At 43.7% G+C, this 21,631-nt stretch overlaps 1 protein-coding gene and 1 pseudogene across 6 annotated transcripts; both read left to right on the plus strand.

The window, feature by feature from the left end:
- Nucleotides 1-4,064: 4,064 nt before the first annotated feature.
- On the plus strand, nt 4,065-11,338 carry LOC103652835 (alpha-L-arabinofuranosidase 1-like; annotated as a pseudogene).
- A 1,219-nt stretch (nt 11,339-12,557) lies between these two features.
- LOC103652833 (probable serine/threonine-protein kinase At1g54610) lies at nt 12,558-20,646 on the plus strand. 6 transcript variants are annotated; one of them, XM_023302333.2, is made up of 10 exons: nt 12,609-12,788; nt 13,044-13,264; nt 13,487-13,560; nt 13,736-14,442; nt 14,555-14,839; nt 14,909-15,226; nt 15,349-15,573; nt 19,135-19,235; nt 19,337-19,511; nt 19,963-20,646. In XM_023302333.2, exons 4-10 carry the CDS (start codon nt 13,945-13,947, stop codon nt 20,104-20,106), a joined length of 1,746 nt encoding a protein of 581 aa, XP_023158101.1. In that variant the 5' UTR covers nt 12,609-12,788; nt 13,044-13,264; nt 13,487-13,560; nt 13,736-13,944; the 3' UTR covers nt 20,107-20,646. The 6 variants fall into 6 exon arrangements, with proteins under 6 accessions (XP_020408054.1, XP_020408056.1, XP_023158101.1 ...); XM_020552468.2 differs by having other exon boundaries at nt 12,676-12,788; nt 13,463-13,560; XM_020552465.3 differs by having other exon boundaries at nt 12,558-12,788; nt 13,044-13,560.
- Nucleotides 20,647-21,631: the final 985 nt, after the last annotated feature.

A 21,631-nucleotide genomic window follows, 5' to 3' on the forward strand; every position in this document is an offset into this window, starting at 1 on the left:
ACTTTGTTCTTACTTATTTGTTTATTTTACACTATATATATGACATGACTTTCTTGTTTTTTTGTCATGCAGCCAATGGGAAGACACGTCATTTGACGGTCGAGGTCACCATAGACAGGTTAATCAAGTCTTAGGTAACCTCTGCCGTCTACATAACCCAGGAATTGTCACCGACCCGAAAGGTGTGGTGGTTCCTTGCACTAGCTGGTCGCACTTCGCACTAGCTCCACATGCTACATATGGAACAGCTCAAGGCGCCGTCAAGCACGACTTTTGGGTAATTTTTTCGAACTAACATTTATTAGTTGTTTCAACCTAACATTTATTAGTTGTTTTTTAACTAATTTTATTTTCGATGTTGGACAGAGACGCTATCGTGTGGAACCTGAGGCTCAAGAGCATGCAGACCGAGTATTAGAGAAAAATGCGAAGAAGGTGTGCAGGGATGCATTTTCCAATGCTCGTCTACAGGTTGTGAACGCGTACATGAAACGCCGAGGTCATTCTATCAACAACTTTCGACAATATTCAGATGTCTACTTGACTGTAGACGAGTACATGGAGGTAAAAATCTAATTTAATAGCTCATTCAGATGTGAATGTAATTTTGAGCTAACGCTTTATATGCAGGTAACTCTTCCATGGATGGAACACCGGCCGCAGGCTTACAAGGCTTTGTGTGAGATATGGGCTTCGCCCGAGTGGATTGAGAAGTCAAACAGAAATCGACATAGGCAGCGCCATCAGCAGGACGAGGACGATGATGAGGTCGTAGTCAACCATACCTATGGGGCTGATGGACACATTCGGTTGGCTAAGCGAATGGTGAGTATGTAGTATTCTATTTTACTCAGAAATGAAACAGGATTGAACTCATATATTTGCAGGAGGCTCAAACTGGAGTTGTCCCGAGCCCAATCGATGTTTATAGGAGAGGGCATCGAGCGAAAAACAATGAAATCTCCGATGAGCTGTGTAGTCAAGCGGTCGTTGAGCGTATGGTTAGTTGTTGTTATGATTAATATTTTCTTGTCATATAGCTATAAATTACATGTGTGCTAAACCTTCATATTGTATTGCAGGAAACATACGGGCAGGAGATGGTTAAGAAGTATGGAGAAGACTACGATTGGCGAGGAGCGCCTACCATCGACGCTGAAGTTGTGCATTCACTTGGAGGCAAGGCGCATGGACGGTATGAACTTCTGAATTATTTTCAATAATATTGGAACTACGACCGAATAGCTAATTTTCTTGTTTTTCAAGATATTCTATGTTTACCGGTGTTATCGATTCGACGGAGTTGCGTTCTCGTGGCGGCTCTTCGTCGCAGGCGGGCTGTGGTAGTAGCAGACATAGTCGTCGCTCTGTATCTAGCATGGAGGAAGCTATGAGGGAGCAGCAAGAAAAGTTTCGTGAAGAGCTGCGGCAACAACAAATGGCATTTCTCCAACAGCAATCAGAGTACATGGTTGCTTACAACGCACAGGCGCAACAAGCAATGAACGTGAGTGTCTTATTTATTCTCAACACGCTCGATATTGGTTCTATAACTAATATATTATATTTGCAACAGTCTTGGTTTCCACAGCAGGCACAGCAGCAACCATTTGTTTTCCCTCAATTTCAGCTGTCGATGCCTCAGTGGGGATTACATGCTCCGACACCTCCACCTCCACATCAGGTTATTCAATTTAGTTAAGACTTGTCGTTTGTATCAACCTAATTTCAAATCTTTACTAAACTTGATTTTGTAGGGATCCAGGGTCATAGGCCACAACACGCCACCACTGGTCATACCAGCACCAGGAGGAGCTTATGCAGGGGAGGGAGCTTATGCAGGAGAGGTTAGTTTGAGAAACAATTTGTTTGAATAGTCGTTATTATAGATGTAACCAATGTCGTTATTAATGTCTTCTTTTTTCTTTAGGATCCAAACCCGTCACACGACTTCGTCAACCAGTTCTTGGCTTCTGTAGGTAGTGGACACAACTCCAACGACCCCGATATGTGATTAAGTTAGCTTTGTGCCGCACTGTACGTTGTAATGAACTATTTGTGGATTTTATGTTTGTATGGACTATTTGTGGACTTTATATTTGTATGGACTCAAGTTTTATGTTGTGAACTCAAGTATGAATTTTCTGTTATTGTATGAATTTTGTATGAAATTCTGTTATTTTTCGCATTTTTTCAATTTTTTTTGCTCTGAAATTAGTTATTTTCGGCGGCCTCCCTGGCCGCCGAAAATAGGGATACTATTTTTGGCAGTATTAATTTCTGGCGGCTGACTACGTGGCCGCCGGAAATAATCTGTTATTTTCGGCGGTCAGGGAGCCAGCCGCCGGAAATAAGCTGTTTTCGGCGGCCAGGTCCTGGCCGCCGAAAATAAAGCCTTATTTCGGCCGGTTTTTTTTGGCGGCCAGACTCCGCCGAAAATAACCTCTTTGCCGCCGAAAATAGGTTATTTTCGGCGGCAAAAGGCTTATTTTCGGCGGCTTCTGGCCGCCGAAAATGCCTGTAGCTCTTGTAGTGTGGTCTGATGCCCTATGGTGAACTCCCAAAAAACTACCAAGCATCATGAGTCTGGTCCGGTGACCACTATCGGACTTTAGTCCAGGGTCTGATGCCTTCCGTCTTTCATATTGACCGGTGGACCCTCTAGTGAACAGTGCCTCTCTTGTTTGAGCTATTCAGGCTAGGGCTGAAAAAAAGCTCGAGCTCGACGAGCTGGCTCGCAGCAGCTCGGACCGGCTTAATGCTTAGAACTAGCCCGAGTCGAGCCTATTTTTGTGGCTCGTGAAAAGAGCGAGCCAGCTCGGCTTGGCTCGCTGCAGCTCGCGAGCTGGCTCATGGCTCAATGTAACAACATTTTGTTACATAAAATCCTAATTAGCATATAATATTAGTACCGAGTAGACAATTAATTTATGTTATTTAATATTACTATACAAAATTAATGTATTTTCTATATTATATTAGTGATACATCTATTTTACTAATTTAAAATATGTTATTTAAAATATTTTTAAAATTTTATATTATAATTTAGAGAACAGATCTACGTTTATAGCTAGACTCGTTGGCTCAACGAGTTGAGCCGAGCTCGGCTCGACTCGTTTACACCCCTAATTTAGGCCAACGACCGATGGTTGTTGCATCGATGCTCTGTCCTCATCGAGTTGGGTCCACCATAAACCTTCGATGCTCTCTACTGAATAGTACTGGTCCGGCACTTTTATGAGGAGAATAGTAGCAGGGTATGATCCAACGCCTTAACACCAGAGTCAGAACACCATGTAATTTCATCTGTTCTTTGTTTCTTTGTGATGTTTATGTCTAGCTAGATTTAATCTCGTGCCCTAGACTCTTGCATGTTGTTGCATATCTTCAACAAGTCTTTTGATACCTTTCTTAAGATGTTGATCTCCTTGATCACTATTTTGTCTTCGTCCAAGTCCACGTTGCATTCTTTGAACTATAACCAAAGACACTAACTATGAATATTATTCCAAATAGTTATCAAACACCTAAAACTTTTGAAATATGAGCCTTGGTTCGTTTTCTTACGAAGACACGCCATATATCAAAGCCATTGTGCTCGATAAGATCTAAAACTTTATTGTTGATTCTTTATTCAAGACTATTTACTAGATACTCATCCTACTAAACTTTCACAATAATAGTTACATGTGGCGTGGAGGAACAAAGGGCTTGACCATTAAGACCTCAGTGGTGTGAACGTGTAACACGATTTTATTCAGTAATTCTTTGCATGGCTTGCTGTGAACGTGTGAAGTGTGAACATTCACTTACATGCAAGAGGTGACAGGCTGACAGCGACGCCAATCACCTAGTATAGCTTTCTGCGATAGCTGGTGTTGTGTTGCCTCAGGCATGCATCCCTCCTGCTGGCCTACTTGCTCAGTGATGTTGAAGTCCTACTTGGTTGTTCAGGCAAGTTTGAGGCACTCAGTACTTTGCTTGTAATACTAGTTGAGATACAATCTTCCACCTAACTCAGCTGATATCTCACTCTCAGCAGCTTCAATTCTTCCCTTATTTATTCAGTGGGTGGACGTACTGACAGAACTAGACTTGGCAAGTCGAATCGAAGCGCACGGGTTCCAATTCGATGGAAGGACCGCCCCGTACCCTCATCCACCTCCTGCTCCTACTTCTCTGCATAGCCAGCAAATGTCTAGGAGGAGCGTCAGGTCTGAATTCAACCCAGATGGTAACCCTCAAGGTTGATGCCTCGCCAAAGCTTGCTCGAAAGATCCCCGATACATTCCTTGGGGTGTTCTTTGAGGTGATTGCTGTAATCTATTTTCTTGTTAGGCACCAAGTTTTATCGCTTATTATATACATAATCGGACCAATCCAAGTGTAGACGATCGACCATCAGCTACATCTGTGTTCTTGCAATTTATTATACTGCAGGAGATGGGCCACGGAGGAGCTGGTGGGATATGGGCAGAACTGGTCAGCAACAGAGGTAATTTAGTCTTAGCTAGCTATCCATGATTCTCCTCAAATGCTATTCTTGACTGTATTGTCTGCTTATTGGAGTCAACTGTCATAAGACACTCCGAAGACAGAGAGGCTAGCTAGATGCGATGATTAGCACGGCCATCTTCTGGATTTGTTGCTTCAGGTTTCGAAGCAGGAGGCCCCAATACTCCGTCGAACATTGACCCCTGGCTCATCGTTGGGGACGACTCCTCCGTCTATGTGGAGACTGATCGTTCCTCATGTTTCAGTCGAAACATTGTTGCTCTAAGGATGGAGGTCCTCTGCAATGACTGCCCGGCTGGCGGTGTTGGCATTTACAACCCTGGATTCTGGGGCATGGTAGTGTTTTCCCCTAATAACACATCAACGCTTCGATATTTTATTTCGTTTTTCTCACGACATTCAGTAGGTCTCGATTATGTATTTTATTTCTTGGTACCAAATAGTAATGCTAACGTTTTGCATTTCCAGAACATAGAAGATGGAAAGACATATCATCTAGTTATGTATGTTAAGTCGCCAAAAACTACATGCTTGACAGTTTCGCTGACAAGCTCTGATGGGTTGCAGAATCTGGCTTCAGTTACCATAATGTTGGTATCTTTTTTTCTCAGCCCTATGTTTGGACCAGAAGAGGGTCTTTGATCATCCAGGCTCTCTTGAAATATTGGTTCTGCAGAGTTGCAGGGGATTCCAAGTGGATAAAGGTGGAGAAGAAGTTGGTTGCTAAAGGAACTAACAGAACCTCGAGGCTTCAAATAACATCCAAGAAGAAAGGAACTGTTTGGTTGGACCAAGTGTCACTCATGCCTGCAGATACATACAAGGTGTACTATGTTTTTTTTCCTTGTTGGATATTAATATTGAAAGACATAAACCAGACCAGATAGGAAGTGGAAACCAATAAATAAATCATATGCAATGCCAACTAATTCTGCCTGCCACAAAAATAATGGTACACTGGAATGCAAAATGGATTTGGTTCAGTCTTCAGAGTACAATGCTGTTTTCAGTACTGTAATAATTAAGCCATTCTTCCATTTAGCCACTTATTATAGCCCTCACAACAAGAGAAGAACAATCATGACACTGGCAACCACTTCATCTTCCTAGAAACAAATCCTGTTTTCTTTCTAACATTCGGTCATTCTTGTTGAGCACGGGTTTATCTGAGTATTAATAACCAATCTCTTATCTCTCTACACGTATAGGGACATGGTTTTCGTAAAGGACTTGTGTCCATGCTGATGGATCTAAAACCACGATTCCTAAGATTTCCTGGTACGCTGTGTTTATAAGAGGGTTCTTGACGATTGGACCTATGAAATGTATTGTTATATGCTCAAATATCTTTGAAACAATCTACGCGTGGCATGGAAATATTTTAGGGGGTTGCTTTGTGGAAGGTGGTTGGCTAAGAAACGCATTCAGATGGAGACAATCCATTGGTCCATGGGAAGAGAGGCCAGGACACTTCGGAGATTGTTGGCAGTACTGGACCGACGATGGTCTTGGATATTATGAATTTCTTCTGGTACAAGATCAATTACACTGTTTCATACTCTCTCTTTTTTCTCATCATCACCTAATTATCACATTTGAAATCCATGTAAAAGCTTTCTGAGGACATAGGTGCTGCCCCAATCTGGGTATTCAACAATGGTAATACTTTTTAGGTTTGTTAGATCTTAGACACTGTTACTCTTTTAAGCTAGCTGATGCAATGTTCAACCTCAAAACTCAGGAATCAGCTACAACGATGAAGTTAATACTGCTACTATTGCCCCCTTTGTGAAGGTATGGCTCATGTTCGATAGTTCTTTGTTGAGCAGAGTAAACTTTTCTCGAATGAATTCGAACGATGATGATGCAACAGAACAAGAGATAATGTTGTGTTGTTTTATATCTTGATGTTGAGAATGTATTTCTTGGTGAAACAGTTTAGAGTTGGGAAAAATGCAAATTGTATTGTCCGTAGATAGTTTTTCTACGTATATAGAAGGCAGGAACCTCATGTACAATGGGAACTATATGGACTCTTTGCGCACACACACATATGTGCATGAGAGATTAATTGACATCGGGAATTAAAAACTGTGTGTGTGAGTGTGTGTGGGTCGGCACCAATGTTGGCCTATCGGCCCATTAGGGTTAGGGTTAAGTCTCTATATATATTGTATCTTATCTATTACCAATACATCCACTTCATTATTCTGTATGGTATCGGAGCTAGGTTAGGGTTTCCCCCAACCCACAACAGCCGCCAGCCGACACACCAGCCACCAACCGCCACCCACACCAGCCGCCGCCGCCGCCGCCCCCGCCCCCGGGAGGCTCATCCTTCCCTTCCGGGGGCGGCCACACCCCAGCCGCGGTCCAGATCCGCCGTCATCGCCGCGAAGGCTAGGGCGGACGCGCGCGCCGCCATGGAGTTCATCCTCTGCCCCCCGAACCAACCGGGCCGGCCGACACAAGCAGCACCCCGCTAGCGGCGATGGACCTAGCGTCGAGCGACCTCGCGGCGCTGGGCGCAGCGGAGCTGGTCCGCGTCTCGGCGTCGATCCCGCTCGCGACTCCGCGCTGCTCACCGCCTGCCTCGTCTTCCCGCTCTCCTTCGCCGTGCTCGCGCACTCCCTCTTCACCCACCCCATACTGCTCGCGCCCAGCCCCAGGCAATGGCGATGCGGGGAGGCCGGGTTGGTCCCGGCCAGCGAGGAGCAGAAGAAGCGCGGGGAGGAGGGCTGGATCGTAGCCGCCTGCGCTGCTGCGGAGAGCCGCACCGAGGCCGGGGTGTCGGCGCTGGTGGAGAGCTTGGCCATCATCCCTCTCCTCAAGAAGCCGACACCCCCATCTTCTTCTCCATGTTTCCTCTACAACAGTCGCTGCTCTTCCTCTCTCTGCTTCCTCTCCGGCCGTCTGGCTCCCTACTCGGCGGGCACAAGCCCCTAGACGCACACCCGCGGTCTCCAGCTGACTTCCCACTGCTACTACCTCTCCCAGGTCGCCAGCCAAACTTCGGATCCATGACGCTCGGCACCTGAGCCCCATTTCCCGCACGTCGAGATGGGGCAGGGCGCGAGCAGCCCCGCTGCTCGGTTCCCTGTTCCCCATGGCTACCTCCCTTGGTCAGTGTCCTCCTCTTCGTTGCGTCCCTCGCACGTGCACCCTCCTCTTCGCTGCATCCTCTGTTGGCATCCTCGCACGTGCCGCCTCTCCTCATCGCGCTGACCACCTCCTAACTGCCCGCGCTGATGCCCAGCAGCGCCTCACCCTTCAAGCTTCTCCCGTCATCGCTGCCGTCAACACCCCTTGCCAGGTCCGGCGTAGGCCCCTGCCTGGCTGGACCCACACCGCCGCCCACCCCCTTCATCGCCTTCGCTGGATCCGTCGCTGCCGCGGCCTTCCCGGCCGAATCCACGTTGCTGTGACCTTTTCGGCTCGATCCGCCGTCCCGTCTTCCCGGCTGGATCCGTCGCTGCCGTGGCCTTCCCGGCCGGATCTGTCGTTTCCCCTTCTATTCTGCCGCGGGCGCGGACATCATGACTGGCGCAGACGCGTGCGCTGCTATCAGCTTCCCTGGCGGGGCTCCTTGACGCCCGGACAATCGAATAAGCAGGAAGGTCGGCCTATCGGTGCCCTTTTGTTGTGTCGCCCTGCCGATCGTTGACGCTCGAACGTCGACCCCCCCAAAGATCAGGCTTCTGCTGCGCGTCTCCCGACCGCGACCACCTCGACTTCAGCTACCTCGGCATCTAGGGGTTATCGTCTTCTTAGAGAACACACCGGTCTCTACTCCAGCCGCGACATTCGCACCATCACGACGCTGTGACTGCGGGGGGATTTCAACCCGTCGGCTCCTACCTTCGGCCTCTACTCCAGTCTCATCGTGTGTGGTGCCCCCGTTGCGACTGCGAGGGGATGTTAGCCTGTGTGTAAGTGTGTGGACCGGCACCACTGTTGGCCTGTCGGCACATTAGGGTTATGGTTGAGTCTCTATATATATTGTATCTCATCTATTATCAATACATCGGCTTCATTATTCTACAAAAACCTTATCATGTAGACCCTGATTAATAATGAGAAAACTATATAGGACCAGTCTGCGTGAATGATGCCGAAATTCTTCACATCTTAATTGGTACTGAAATACTCCCTTTGTTCCTTCTTATTAACTGCCTATAAAAAGTGAGTTGGTCAAACTTTATAATATTTAACTCTATTTATAGAAAATAGTAGTAATATTTGTATCTCTAAATAAATTTATTATAAACACTATATTCAAATATATACCTAATAATATTAAATATATATTATAAATAGTATTATTTTCTTATATATAAATATATAATTAGTTAATGTTGAATATGCTAACTTTTTGGAAAGCAAGAACAATAGTTATTTAGGGACGGAGGGAATGTATGTTACGCTGGCTTGTTCATTTACTCTCATGTTTGTTTTAAACTTCTACATGATTTAGTATGTAAAATACTAGTAATAACAAACACATAACAGATACCATACATCTACCTTTCGTGGACGTAGTCTGTCATAGCTTGTAATCCTAGCTTCAGTATTTCAGAACTGTTTATCTTTGTACAGGATATATTGGACAGCCTAGAATTTGCTAGAGGCAGTGCGAATTCGACATGGGGCTCTGTTAGAGCCAAAATGGGGCATCCCTAAACCATTTCCAGTCAAGTATGTTGCAATTGGAAATGAAGATTGTGAGAGAAAGTTTTATAGAGGTAAGATGACGGGTACTTTTCTATCGCATCTGTTTTACTCCCAATGTTTGTGCAGAAAATTCAAAGACTATGTAGTTTGTTTAGCAGAGGAATCGTACTTTTAGTTACAAGATGTTCTCTACTGCTATTGGACAGGTAATTACCTCAAGTTTTACAACGCTATAAGAGAGGTCTATCCAGACATTCAACTGATTTCGAACTGTGATGGCTCGTCCGGACCACTTGATCATCCTGCTGACATATACGATTTCCACGTAAATTTCTTTCTTCCCTATGATTTTTTTGTCGTATTTCACAACTATTTATTCTGTGATTGTTCCATTCCATTCTTCGTCGTCTTGGCCAACTTGCCTTCTCTAAGGTTTCAACCATGCATCTCTTTAGGTCTATGCCGATGCTAAGACTCTGTTTTCCATGAAGAGCACGTTTGACAAGTCACCCCGCAGTGGACCCAAGGTAAATCCCAATTTAGTGGTTCCCAGACAACTAAGATTCTGTTAAATGTTACTTTCATGTCTACAAACAACTAAGATTCGGTTCATCTTGATCTTTGTTTAGTGATCACTGTGATGTTTGACGTTACTTTCATGTCTGGAAACAACTAGAAACTTGATTTATTTTAGTTTCCTTGCTCATTTGCGAAACCCATATCATAGGTAGATGGTAAATATGTTCCTAATAAACATGATATGTTGATGCAGGCTTTTGTCAGCGAGTATGCAGTTTGGAAAACTGACGCCGGTAGAGGAACTCTCCTGGCTGCATTGGCAGAAGCGGCTTTCCTTACTGGACTGGAGAAGAACAGGTGGCATATAATATATTTAAATCTACACTATTTTTTTATTGTGAAGCTAAGATGATCTTTTGTTGGTTCTTTGCCTTTTGCCAATGTTGTTGTTTTTTTTCCTTGGCAGTGATGCTGTTGAGATGGCTTGCCATGCTCCACTATTCGTAAACGATGATATCGAGAAAAAGTTAGTATAAATTAATGGCTTCTGCTTTCACTTGTGTTTCCTTTTGTTCTTGTTGATCTGGTATTCAGTAATTGTGTTACGGGAAAAAAAAATAGGTGGAACCCAGACGTCATCGTCTTCAACACCTGGCAGCATTACGGGACTCCTAGCTACTGGATGCAGAAGCTTTTCCGCGAGTCCAGTGGCGCCATGGTTCATCCGACGACGACGATCAGTTCTGGCAGCTCTGCTGATTCTCTAGCAGCGTCTGCAATTACCTGGAAGGATTCAGAGAATAATGACTCGTTCCTAAGAGTAAAGGCAAGTAATTTTTTTCCTGCTTGGATCCTAATCTGTATCTGAAGGACTACGATCTGTACTCATACCAGAAGCTCTTGTGCAGATTGTAAACTTTGGATCTGATGCTATTAGAGTTGCAATCTCCACAGCTGGACTTCAAGCTACCATCGATGTGCTGCGATCGACCGCTACTGTTCTCACATCAACCGCTGTGATGGACGAAAACTCTTTCAGTAACCCAAACAAGGTGATCTGCAATTTTGGCTACTGGCTATTAGGGTTTGTTGTTTTGTTCAGCGCCGGGAAAGAGGCAGCGGTGGCACGGACGGGGTTCGAGCCTCCCTACCGCTATCGAACCATAGTCCCACTAGAGCCTCTCTAAAATTATAAATGTGCATATATAAATATATAATATAGAAGGGGCTTCTGTAGTACAGTGATTTTGGTTTAGTCGCTCCTAAATTTTTCTGTCTCCGATAGGTCTCCTTGCCCTGCTCATCTGAATCCAGGGCCCCCTGCTATGCATTGTGCAGGTCATGCCGGTCAAGAGCCAGCTATTCGACGCAGGAGCGCAGATGCAAGTCACGCTGTCTCCTCACTCATTAACATCTTTCGATCTTGCTCTGGCTACGTCGAAACTTGTCACGTTGTCTGATGCCTGAACTGTGATGCACATTTGTCTGTATTTGAGGAGATGTCAGTGTAGTGTAAAGAGTTGTGTGCTGATGATGAACTGAACAAAAATGACACTGCGATCCACGTTTTTATCTGTTTGGAGGTGTCCCTTTCAAAGAAAAATTTGTGGAGATGCCACTGCAATTCCTATTTTTCATTCTTTGAAGATGCCACTAGCATTCATGTTTACCTTTCTTCGAATATGTCACTATAGTTCATGTTAATCAGGTAAATCTTCACTAAACATTTGTCGGAGGACACTAAAACCATTCCTATCAAGGGAATATTCTATATAAAAGAACACGTTTGTGCACATATGCACAAACTCAATCTAGATCCTTCGTGCAACGATCGTCTACTGACTTTATTTAAGAAAAAACACCTTCCACGCTCTTCTCATCACGGCAGCTTCATATTAAAAAAAGATTAATTATATACATGCCACTCAATTTTTACAAAATTAGACAGCTGGTTTATTTTGATGTCATGGAGTGGCATTAAAATAAACTAACCGTCTATTTTTTTTTAAAAAAAGATAGTTGCATGTTTCCAAATGGCCCTTAAATAGTGACATGTAATTTTATTTTATTTTATTTATCACGTAATACATAATTTTTAATGCAACAAAAAATTATATCGTGTAATTTTCAGGTGTCAAAATAAATCAGTACCAATAGTTAATTCTGAAATAAAAAAAACTGATATGTCTGTAGGCTAAAGCTGTAGATTGTTATAGACTATGCATATGAGAAATAAGGCTGGTGGCAACGCGGGCGGTAGCGCGAGCGAGAGAGAGAGCCGCTACCGCCCGCGCGTGGGCGAGAGGCGGGCGAGAGAGGGTCGCCGGGCGACGGCGCTCACGCCCGGCGAGAGCGGGCGGTATCGCCTCGCTCTCGCCCGCGCTGGAGCGCCCGCCCGGGCGAGAGGCGGGCGAGAGGGAGGCGAGAGCGAGGCGAGACACTGGCGGGGCGAGAGAGCGACGTGGGGCGATCTGACTGGTCCACGTGTCGCGATCTGATTGGTCCACGTACGCTAGCCGTTGCAACTAGCCGTTTTTGACCGTTTGGAGTCCAAAAAATTCGAAAAAATTGCAAAAATCACAAATTTTAATTATTACGCAATTTGTAATTTTTAATTCAATAAAAAATATTATGTTGTGTTTTTCTGAGCGTTGAAATAAATCCGCGTGAATTACTTAATTCTGAAATAGAAAAGCTGATGTGGCTATAGCCTGAGGCTGTAGCCTGCTGCAGCCTGTGCACTGGAGCAGCAGAGGCGAGAGTGAAGGCGAGAGCTGACGTGGCAGGGGCGAGAGGGAGGCTGTGCACTGGACTCAGCCTAAAAGCGAAAGTGAGTGGAGAGCTGACGTGGCAAGAGGCTGGAGGACTGCACCATCCTTACCGTTCGCGTGAAGCGGCCTATCGCACCCGCGACATTCAGTCGCTGCACTGCCGGTGGCGGTGATGAAGATCATCGCTGTCATCGCGTATTAGGGACGGCCATAGCAGAGAGGATTCTTCCACGGAGACTTGCCCGTAAAGCGCGATGGAGCTGGTAACCTCAAGACCTGACGCCGATCATGTGGAGGGGATGGTTTTGGGTAATGTAATTTCCACCGTTCTTATTCCAACGTCTTCCCCTCCTAGAATGCTTGATGATAGTCTGGTTGACTTAATGTATCTATATAAGGAATATAGAAAACTAGAAATAGCGATACAATCTAAATTTAACGCTTGTCAAATCCTCCCCTCCCCTCATTTTTCCCTGCTTGCTCCAAGTGCTGTGCGGTTGATTTATTTTCCTAAAAGATAATATTTTTTCCCATCTTTAATTTCTATTTACTTTTTTTTGTTAGATTAGAAAACGGGAAAAGCTGCAGAAATCTTCAAACGGGAAAACATACCATGGAGCAGTTAACTCTAATCCAACTTCTATTTTGCACATTACTTTTCCCACCTTTCTCTCCCCCGTTTAAGGATGATAATGAAGAGAGGGGAAGATGGGGAGCATTGTTCAATTTTTGCTGCCAATGTATTTCCTTGAAAGGAAAAGAAGAGAAAGAAATCGAGTTCTGAGGTAAATCCTAATTGTCTGGTTAGGGAATTGCCGTTTTTTTTTTGTTATCGCTATTAGCACATTTCTCTTTCTGATCTCTTTAGCTTGGGTAATGCTTATGGATATCGATTTGTTCTATTTTTTGGTTTTCTACACCTTGTGTTGCATGTTTTTGGCTGCATTGACGAGCTTCAATTGTATTGATTGATCATGGTGAAGAAAATTATTTCATCCTTTGTATAGCCCCAACGATACCTTTGAGCAAATAAAGGGAATACATCAATTATCTGTTCCAGGCACAGGCCCTAGAAGTTGAGGTTTGTTTCTTCATTGCCTGAATTCCTGAGAACCTTTATTTGGATTCTGGATTATCGTACAATTTGTGGGTGGCAGAGAGACATCCGTCATTGCCAACTTTCAATCCGTACATCTAAATTTTAGTCAGTTCTCTGAATTACAATTTAATTTATGATTGGAATTTCTTGTAATTAGGTTTCCCCCTCTGAAATTCCAATAAAATACCAGTCTGGAGACTCTATAGAATTACATAAAGACCTCATTCACAATTGCTAGTTTGGAACTTCGAATAAGAATTTCGTGAAGTCTACTGTTGGATCAAGAGTACCTGGCTTCATGCACTGAACTTTTATGGTAATGAAGATATTCACCAAGAATCATCTGCCAAGTTTAATAGAGATCAGATGCATTCAGTCAAGTGGAAGGGCATAAATGTGCTTCTGAGCCACCTTTGTCCTAAGTGTTCTAAGAAACATGATGACACAACTTCAGGAAGCCAAACCACTGGATGCACATGTTGGCAATGGTTCTTCACACCATCTACTAGTAATGATACTGCAAATGTAGCAAGTGCCAATGGTGGAAATACTTCTCAGGTAGAAGAAAAGGTTCTTGCTCCTAGTTACAAGTTGGACAATGCAGAGACTTCAGTTTCAGCTGTTGGCCACCATACGAAATCAAGCATGCACCATAGACTGAAAATATGGATCAGCAGCGGGCATAATGGAATAATGGGAAAATATGGGAATAAGTTAGAATTGGGTATGCCCCATGAAGCTAGGCCATTATTATTAGATGAACATGCAAAACCTGGATGGCCAGATTGGCTCATAAATGTGGCACCAGAGGCAGTGCGAGGTTGGTTTCCTCGGCGCCAAGATTCATTTGAGAAATTAGACAAGGTAAATTATTAATATGGTGATACAAGTTGCTTAATCTGGTAGTTTTGAATGTGATTACTTCTTGGAGCTAACCTTTTTCTGTTTTAACTATTTAACTTATTTCCAATTGCAGGTTGGACAAGGAACTTATAGCAGTGTCTACAAAGCCCGAGATCTTAAAACTGACAAGTTTGTCGCACTAAAAAAGGTGCGTTTTGTCAATGTGGATCCTGAGAGCGTGCGCTTTATGGCTAGAGAGATTCTTATTCTACGGAAACTCAATCATCCAAACATCATCAAGTTGGAAGGGATCGTAACATCTTCGGTTTCACGAAGCCTGTATCTTGTATTTGAGTACATGGAACATGATCTTGTTGGTCTTGCTGCGACTCCTGGCCTTAAGTTTACTGAGCCACAGGTGATTTTTATATTATCCTATTTCATCTGAAAAGGTGACATGGACTTAAATGTTTTCACATGAATCCAGGTCAAATGTTTATTTCAGCAGTTACTTAGTGGCCTCGATCATTGCCATAGCAATGGAGTGCTGCATCGGGACCTAAAGTGTTCCAACCTCTTGATTGATAACAATGGTGTTCTGAAGATTGCGGACTTTGGTCTAGCAACCTCATTTGATCCTGACAATCAGCAACCATTGACTAGCCGTGTTGCAACACTGTGGTACAGACCACCTGAACTTCTTCTCGGTGCCACCAAGTATGGCCCTTCTGTGGATTTGTGGAGCACAGGGTGCATTTTTGCAGAACTGCTTGCTGGCAAACCAATCTTGCCTGGAAGAACTGAGGTAAAGGCAATTGTTACATTTTTTATGATACATGATAGGCCATACCAGTACATTAGGTTACACAATTTTACCTTATGCTCATTTAGTATGTACAGTGATTTCATCAAACAATGTTATGGTAGGTGGAGCAACTTCACAAAATTTTCAAGCTCTGTGGATCACCTCCTGATGACTATTGGAGTAAACTGGAAGTACCACAAGCAGGGATGTTCAAGCCCAGCCGACAGTATAGTGGGTGCATTGCTGAGACATTTAAAGATTTTCCAAACTCAGTTGTTCTTCTAGATAACTTGCTTGCACTACAACCATATGCTCGTGGAACAGCTGCTGAGACTCTCCGAAGTGATGTAAGTTCTACACACCTTTTACTCGTCACTGTTGACCTTTTTGTTGGTTTGGAATACGACATGCAACAGTTTGCAAAGTCTTTTATGTTATTCCAGTAGTTCAAATTAATGATTCGAAAGCACTTAAAGTTATGGCCTTGATGAGCAACTAAGGGCAGCCGCAATGGTATAGATAGCATACCCTGTAACCTGTATAGCAACATCCATGTCATCTATATACTATACTATAATAAATCTTTGTAATGATTTATCTATAGTACATATCTGTAGCTATTTTTAATACTTAATACACTCTCTAAACCACCTCGGTTTCTACGTATAGGGTTACTCCAAGTTTATAGATAGCAACACTCTTTCTCTTCATTTAATTTGTTGCCACATAGGATAGATGCTGGCATTGATTCCTTATAGTGAGCTGACTATGTACTTTTGCCGCTGCCCTAATAGGGCTCTAAAAGGACACTAGTATTTGGACAGTTATCCTCCTACCACCAATGGGGCTCAGTTGAAAATTTTGAACTAGACGCTCGCTGCATTCCTCTGTAAAGAATATATTTTCTTTTCTATATATGCCTAACTGAAGAGCAGGTTTGGTCAGAGGTGAGAGCTGTCTTGTTGTCACCAGGTTGCAGGTTCAAAACAGCCTCCCCGCATTTGCAGAGGAAGACTTGCCTCAATTTATCCCTTTTTCAGACCTCACTTATGTGGGAGCTTCTGGCACTCCGTCTGCTCTTTCTATATAGGCCTAACCATAGTGAAAGTTGAATAGTTTTTGTTAGTTTTAGGGACTACTGCTGAAATAATAAGCTTTATTTATGAATCAATTAGAGCAACTCCAAAAGAACGTGTAAACTAACCACAAAACAGATATTAGTGAAGAATAATGATTTTTCTTACTCCAACAGCTCGTTCATTCTTCTCCCAAAAAATTCGCATCCCGCATCCGCAGCCTCTTCTCCCTCATATTTTGGTGTTCCATCCCCCTAATCCATTTCTTTTTTTTTTTGAAAACTGGCAAGAGAATTGCCTGTTATATTAAAAAGAAGGTGAGAGCCAGCGAGGGCTAAAATATACAAGTACAACACATTAGGGAAGGAGACATTAAGTATGGTGACACAAATGTCCCAAAACCAACCCCTCCCCTTCCCCAAAACCTACAGCAGCCTTGCTAAGTGTTTTGCTCCTCCTAGAATCCACAGGCGGATTTGCTCCTTAATCATCGCTATAGTCTGTGTCAAGGTCTTCTCTTTCTGCTCAAAGATTCGCGAGTTTCTCTCACACCAAATTGTCCAAGACACGAGGATGATGAGGGTTCGCAATCCCTTCACGCTTCTCACTGTGGATGTTGCAAGATTCGACCACCATTGGTGCACCGAACCTACAGGTTGCTAAGAAGAATGGTGGATCTCCGTAATTGCAGCCCACATACTCAAATCAGCCCAAATATGTCTGGTGAAGCAACATTCAGCAAAAAGATGTAGTCCAGATTCTGGGCATGAGGCGCATAGGACACAGCGCGGATTATGAGGCCATCCCCTTCTTGCCAACCTGTCTGCTGTCCAAACTCTATTTTGAACAGCAAGCCAACTGAAGAATTTGCACTTTGGTGGCGCCCAAGCTCTCCAAATTATACTATTAAAATTCCTGCATGTGGAGCCATAAAATTGCGCTTGGTAGGCTGACTGAGTTGTGTACTGGCCACTCATAGTAAACTTCCAATTGATAAAGTCGGGGGTATTGTGCATTAAGCGAAGCTGATTTACCTCGCACCATAATTGACAATATTCATGTATGTGCGCGGCAGAAAAATCATTGTGATTAAAATGTAGGTCCTGAATCCATCGGTTGTTTGAGAGAGCCTCATGGATGGATCTATTTTTGCCATTGGAAATGGAGTAGGTCAAAGGGAAGGTGTCCCTAGGTGTCATACCCCTTAGCCAGGCACTTTCCCAGAACAAAGAAGACTTACCATCCCCCACCTGACTGAAGTTGCTGCTGCAAACAGTCTCCTGTCCAACATATTGCAAGGTATATCTTTCGCCATCCTCTGAGTATTTAACAGTTTGGCCTCCTGCCACAACCATCTAAGGCGTAAGGCCCGCGAGAAAAAACCAAGGTGCAGAATGCCTAAGCCACCGTATTGTTTTGGTCTTGCTGCACAGACCCAGTTGACTTTGCATTTACCGCCGGTTAATCTCTCTGAACCAGCCCAAAGAAATTGCTTACGTTTTGAGTCAATGAAATCCAACACCCTTTGGGGCGGTTTTAGGGCTAGGAGTAGATAGGTGACCTGCGAGGTTAGCACTGCATTGACTAGTGTGAGGCGGCCAGCCGCCGAAAGGTTTTTCCCGCTCCATGTACTCAGCTTTGCAGAGACTTTGTCAATCCATGGCTGGAAGTCCACCCGTTTGAGTCTGTTCATGGACAAAGGTAGTCCCAGGTATTTGAGGGGGAAGGAAGTCCTCGAGGCCGGTAGACCAGATAGAACGTCAGAGAGGTTGATGTTGTTACACTGGATTGGCACTACTGTGGACTTTTGGAAATTTGTTTTTAGGCCTGTGGTTTCACCAAAAAGTTCCAGAATCCTTGCGAGCATAGATACCTCACCTTTTGTGGGCGTGACAAATATGACCGCATCATCCGCAAACATCAATATGCGCAGGTCGGGCGAGCGACCACGGAGCTTGGTGAGCATTCCGAATTCAGTTGCTACTTCGAGGAGTCTTTGCAGGGGATCTATTGCAATGACAAAAAGAAGAGGAGATAGGGGGTCGCCTTGCCTTAGGCCTCGCCCGTGCCAGATAGTGGGGTTTGGCACGCCGTTAAGGATGACTCTTGAGGTTGAGGTGGAGAGAATTGCCGCAATCCATTCCTGCCATCTTATAGGGAAGCCTAGGCGCTCAAGGAGGGTGAGGATATACTCCCAACGTATCGAATCAAAGGCCATTTCTCAACGTATCGGATCATCCACAGGCTCCCGGCGACTACACAGATTGCGCCACCTATTACATTTAGGGGAACTGTTGGAGTACACATCATAATTCACTCTTAAAACTTTTTAGCCTATTCCTAATAATCAGTTTTTGGTATAAATTTTTTAACATCCTTTTGGAGTTGCTCTTAGGAACTAGTTCAAAAGTATGAAGATAAATCATTTGTTTCTTGAATACGTAGAATAGTTGTATATCATTATATTAAGAAGAAAAATGGGTAAAACCCTTATTATTAATGAAATCAGTCAATACTTTTCCCCTAAAATATTAATTAATTCTAACTAGTGTGCCTAGTCATTGAGCTGGATTGCTGGATTTGCCCTGTGCTTGACTACCAGTCGAAACATGTTATCATGTGAAGAGCAAATACTTGCTTCATGTGGAAATTTAGGTTGCTTCCAGTGGAAATGTATAGTGGTTTCTTTCTGTGATTTTTTATCTAGTTCAGAGGTAGTTTCTTAAAACCTAGTCTTGGTCCGTACAAATTGATCAGCTATCTAGTATTCAAAGGCATCTTTTTGGAGATTTCCGTACTGTAGCACCTAATGCATGGATCCAAAATCTGCAGTTTTTCAGGCAAAAACCACTTGCTTGCAGCCCCTCAAGCTTACCGAAGTGTCCTCCAAGTAAAGAGTATGATGCTAGACTTCGAATGGAAGAAGCAAGGCGGTACCATTTTTCCAAATATTTCTTGTTTGCTTCAGGTCTGCGAGGTTGCAATCAAGAAGAATTGTTAGTTATGTTGATGTACTGTCTTCTTGTCTCAATAGGAAAAGAAAGGCAGCTGAGAGTGTAAGTGGATTTGGATCCATCGAGACAGAAGATGTAAATCCTTTAGCAAGCGGGAATACAAAGGTTGCTATGATTAGACCTGAATCTGCTGATGCAAGGAATGCAATACTTGGTTCTCAGAACAACAATCTGGGTTTGAAGGGCCCAGCTGTGGTAAGTACAGTACTGAAATATCGATTTTACATACTGTTTTACTCAACGAAACAATTGTGGTTGGTACCGTTATATTTTCCACTCGTCACCTATATTATGCTTCGCAGGAGTATTTTCTCGTAGTATTTTGTTCTTCTCTGTTGACTGTTGAGATGATTACACAATTTTCTTTTTGTAATTCTTGTGACTGGTTAATTCCAGAATTCATTGGATACAGAGGTTTTATGCTCTGCAATGATGTGAATCCTATGCTACCGATTGTGCCTGTTTATGTAACAATTTGCAATTGTTGTATAAGCTAGGATCCATAGAGTTTGTGTGGACATTGCACATGCTGAGTTATTTTTTCTATTGGAACAAGTTAGCTGTTTTGACATTAACATCATAGTATTTTTTATGCTTTTTTTGGTCTACCATTAACAACTTTTTTGGTATACTTCTATCTGATCAGAACAAGGGCAAGAGCAGAATATATCAGCACTCAGGTTCAATGATTACAGCAAAAGGAAACGTGGAGCAGATGCTCAAGGAGCATGAAAAGAATATCCAAGAAGCAGTGCGCAAAGCGCGCCTCAGCAAGCACAGAGAGTTGTGAAGCAGGTTGCTGAGGATAAAGTGTTGATCATACTGTCATTTGCGTGTTTTGACTCATGCTACTCCGAAACCAGATAAAAAGATTAAGTTGCCGTTGCATTGATTCAATCCTGGGAAGATCAACCACCTGTTAGATTGGCATGGAGTTCCACACTTCCACTACAGGTTATGCCCAGCAGTTTCTGAAACATCACCCGCTTTGTAGTGCCCTGTGTTGCAGCAGCTTTCTTCTTACCTGAAGCTTCGAAGCAGATATCAGTGGTAGCCTGGTAGGAGAGGCTGATGGTGTGGTGCTCTCAGCTAGGCTTACACCACCAAGGCCCCATCCTCTAGATCATTTGAAAATTTGGCACAGAAAGGCCTTCGACAGCCGCTCTTCTGCTGGACAGACAGATCCATAGAAACCGATATGCAGCAGTCATATATTAATGTAATAAATTATTATGCCTGCCACAGGGCAAGTGCTGCTTCTAGCATACTCCAGGTGTTTGTAATTTGGTCCGGTTTTCCGACCTTGCAGTATGAACAGCGTCTTCGTTATTCTAGCAACTGTTCATGATTTTGGGATCCACAAGAAGCAGAGCTTGGAGCTACCATTTCGGTTGCAAAATTGAGGTTCCATTTGACACAAATGTTTTCGTTTTAAAAAATATTACGAATCAAACCCTAATCTGGTAACAGATCAAATCAAGAAGCAGTGGTTTCAAGTTCAAAATGTTGAGAAGTTTGTTATGAGATCACAAGACATTTTCTACAGCATTGCTCCAATTAAACTATTTGTATTAAGAGTAAACAAAAGCTGTCGGCATATCTGACTTTACTCTCATTGTGTCAGCCAGTTTCTTCCCTTGGAAGTAATATTTTTGTAGATGACCAGGAATGAGGTGTGTTTTTACCCAACTCCAGTTGGATTACAAACTTGAAATTCTTGATCCTGCTCCTGCTGCTTTGATGAAAGTCTCTGGTGGCAAGCTACTAAGCTAGAGGCCGCTATAATTAAGAATGAGCTAGCAAGATTGACAGCTGGATTGGAGGTGGGAGGTATTATCTCATGGTGATGATTCCTTTTGTGGCTTTCCCCACCAAAGAACTTAAAAGGACGGGTTCAAATTAAAAAGCCATGGTGTTACTCTGACCTATTTAGAGTGGCAGTTACATGGGGATTGTTGGGGAAAAGGCCGAAGACATACCTCGATCATACACCAAGTTAGCCATAATTTGTGACACTGTAACCCTAGGCTATGAACACACGGTCCAAACACCCCAAATATGACCCAAAGGGCGGCTTTGTTGAGGTTGTGTCCCTTTGAACGAGTCGATAACCCCTTTCGTCCCCGTCCTCCCGTCAAGGACTAGGGTGGTTTCGGAGGATGACCCCACCTCCTCACATTGAAAACCAAGGTGGGCTCCGAAACCAACCCCGACTGACTCGAATGGAAACGAGAGATTCTTCGAGGACCGAGTCTGCAACTGGGACATCACCCGCCAAATGTCGATCCCTTGGGGGTTGAGACGTTTGTTGCAGC

This window comes from Zea mays, chromosome 4 (assembly GCF_902167145.1).
Source record: "Zea mays cultivar B73 chromosome 4, Zm-B73-REFERENCE-NAM-5.0, whole genome shotgun sequence".
Lineage (NCBI taxonomy): Eukaryota > Viridiplantae > Streptophyta > Magnoliopsida > Poales > Poaceae > Zea > Zea mays.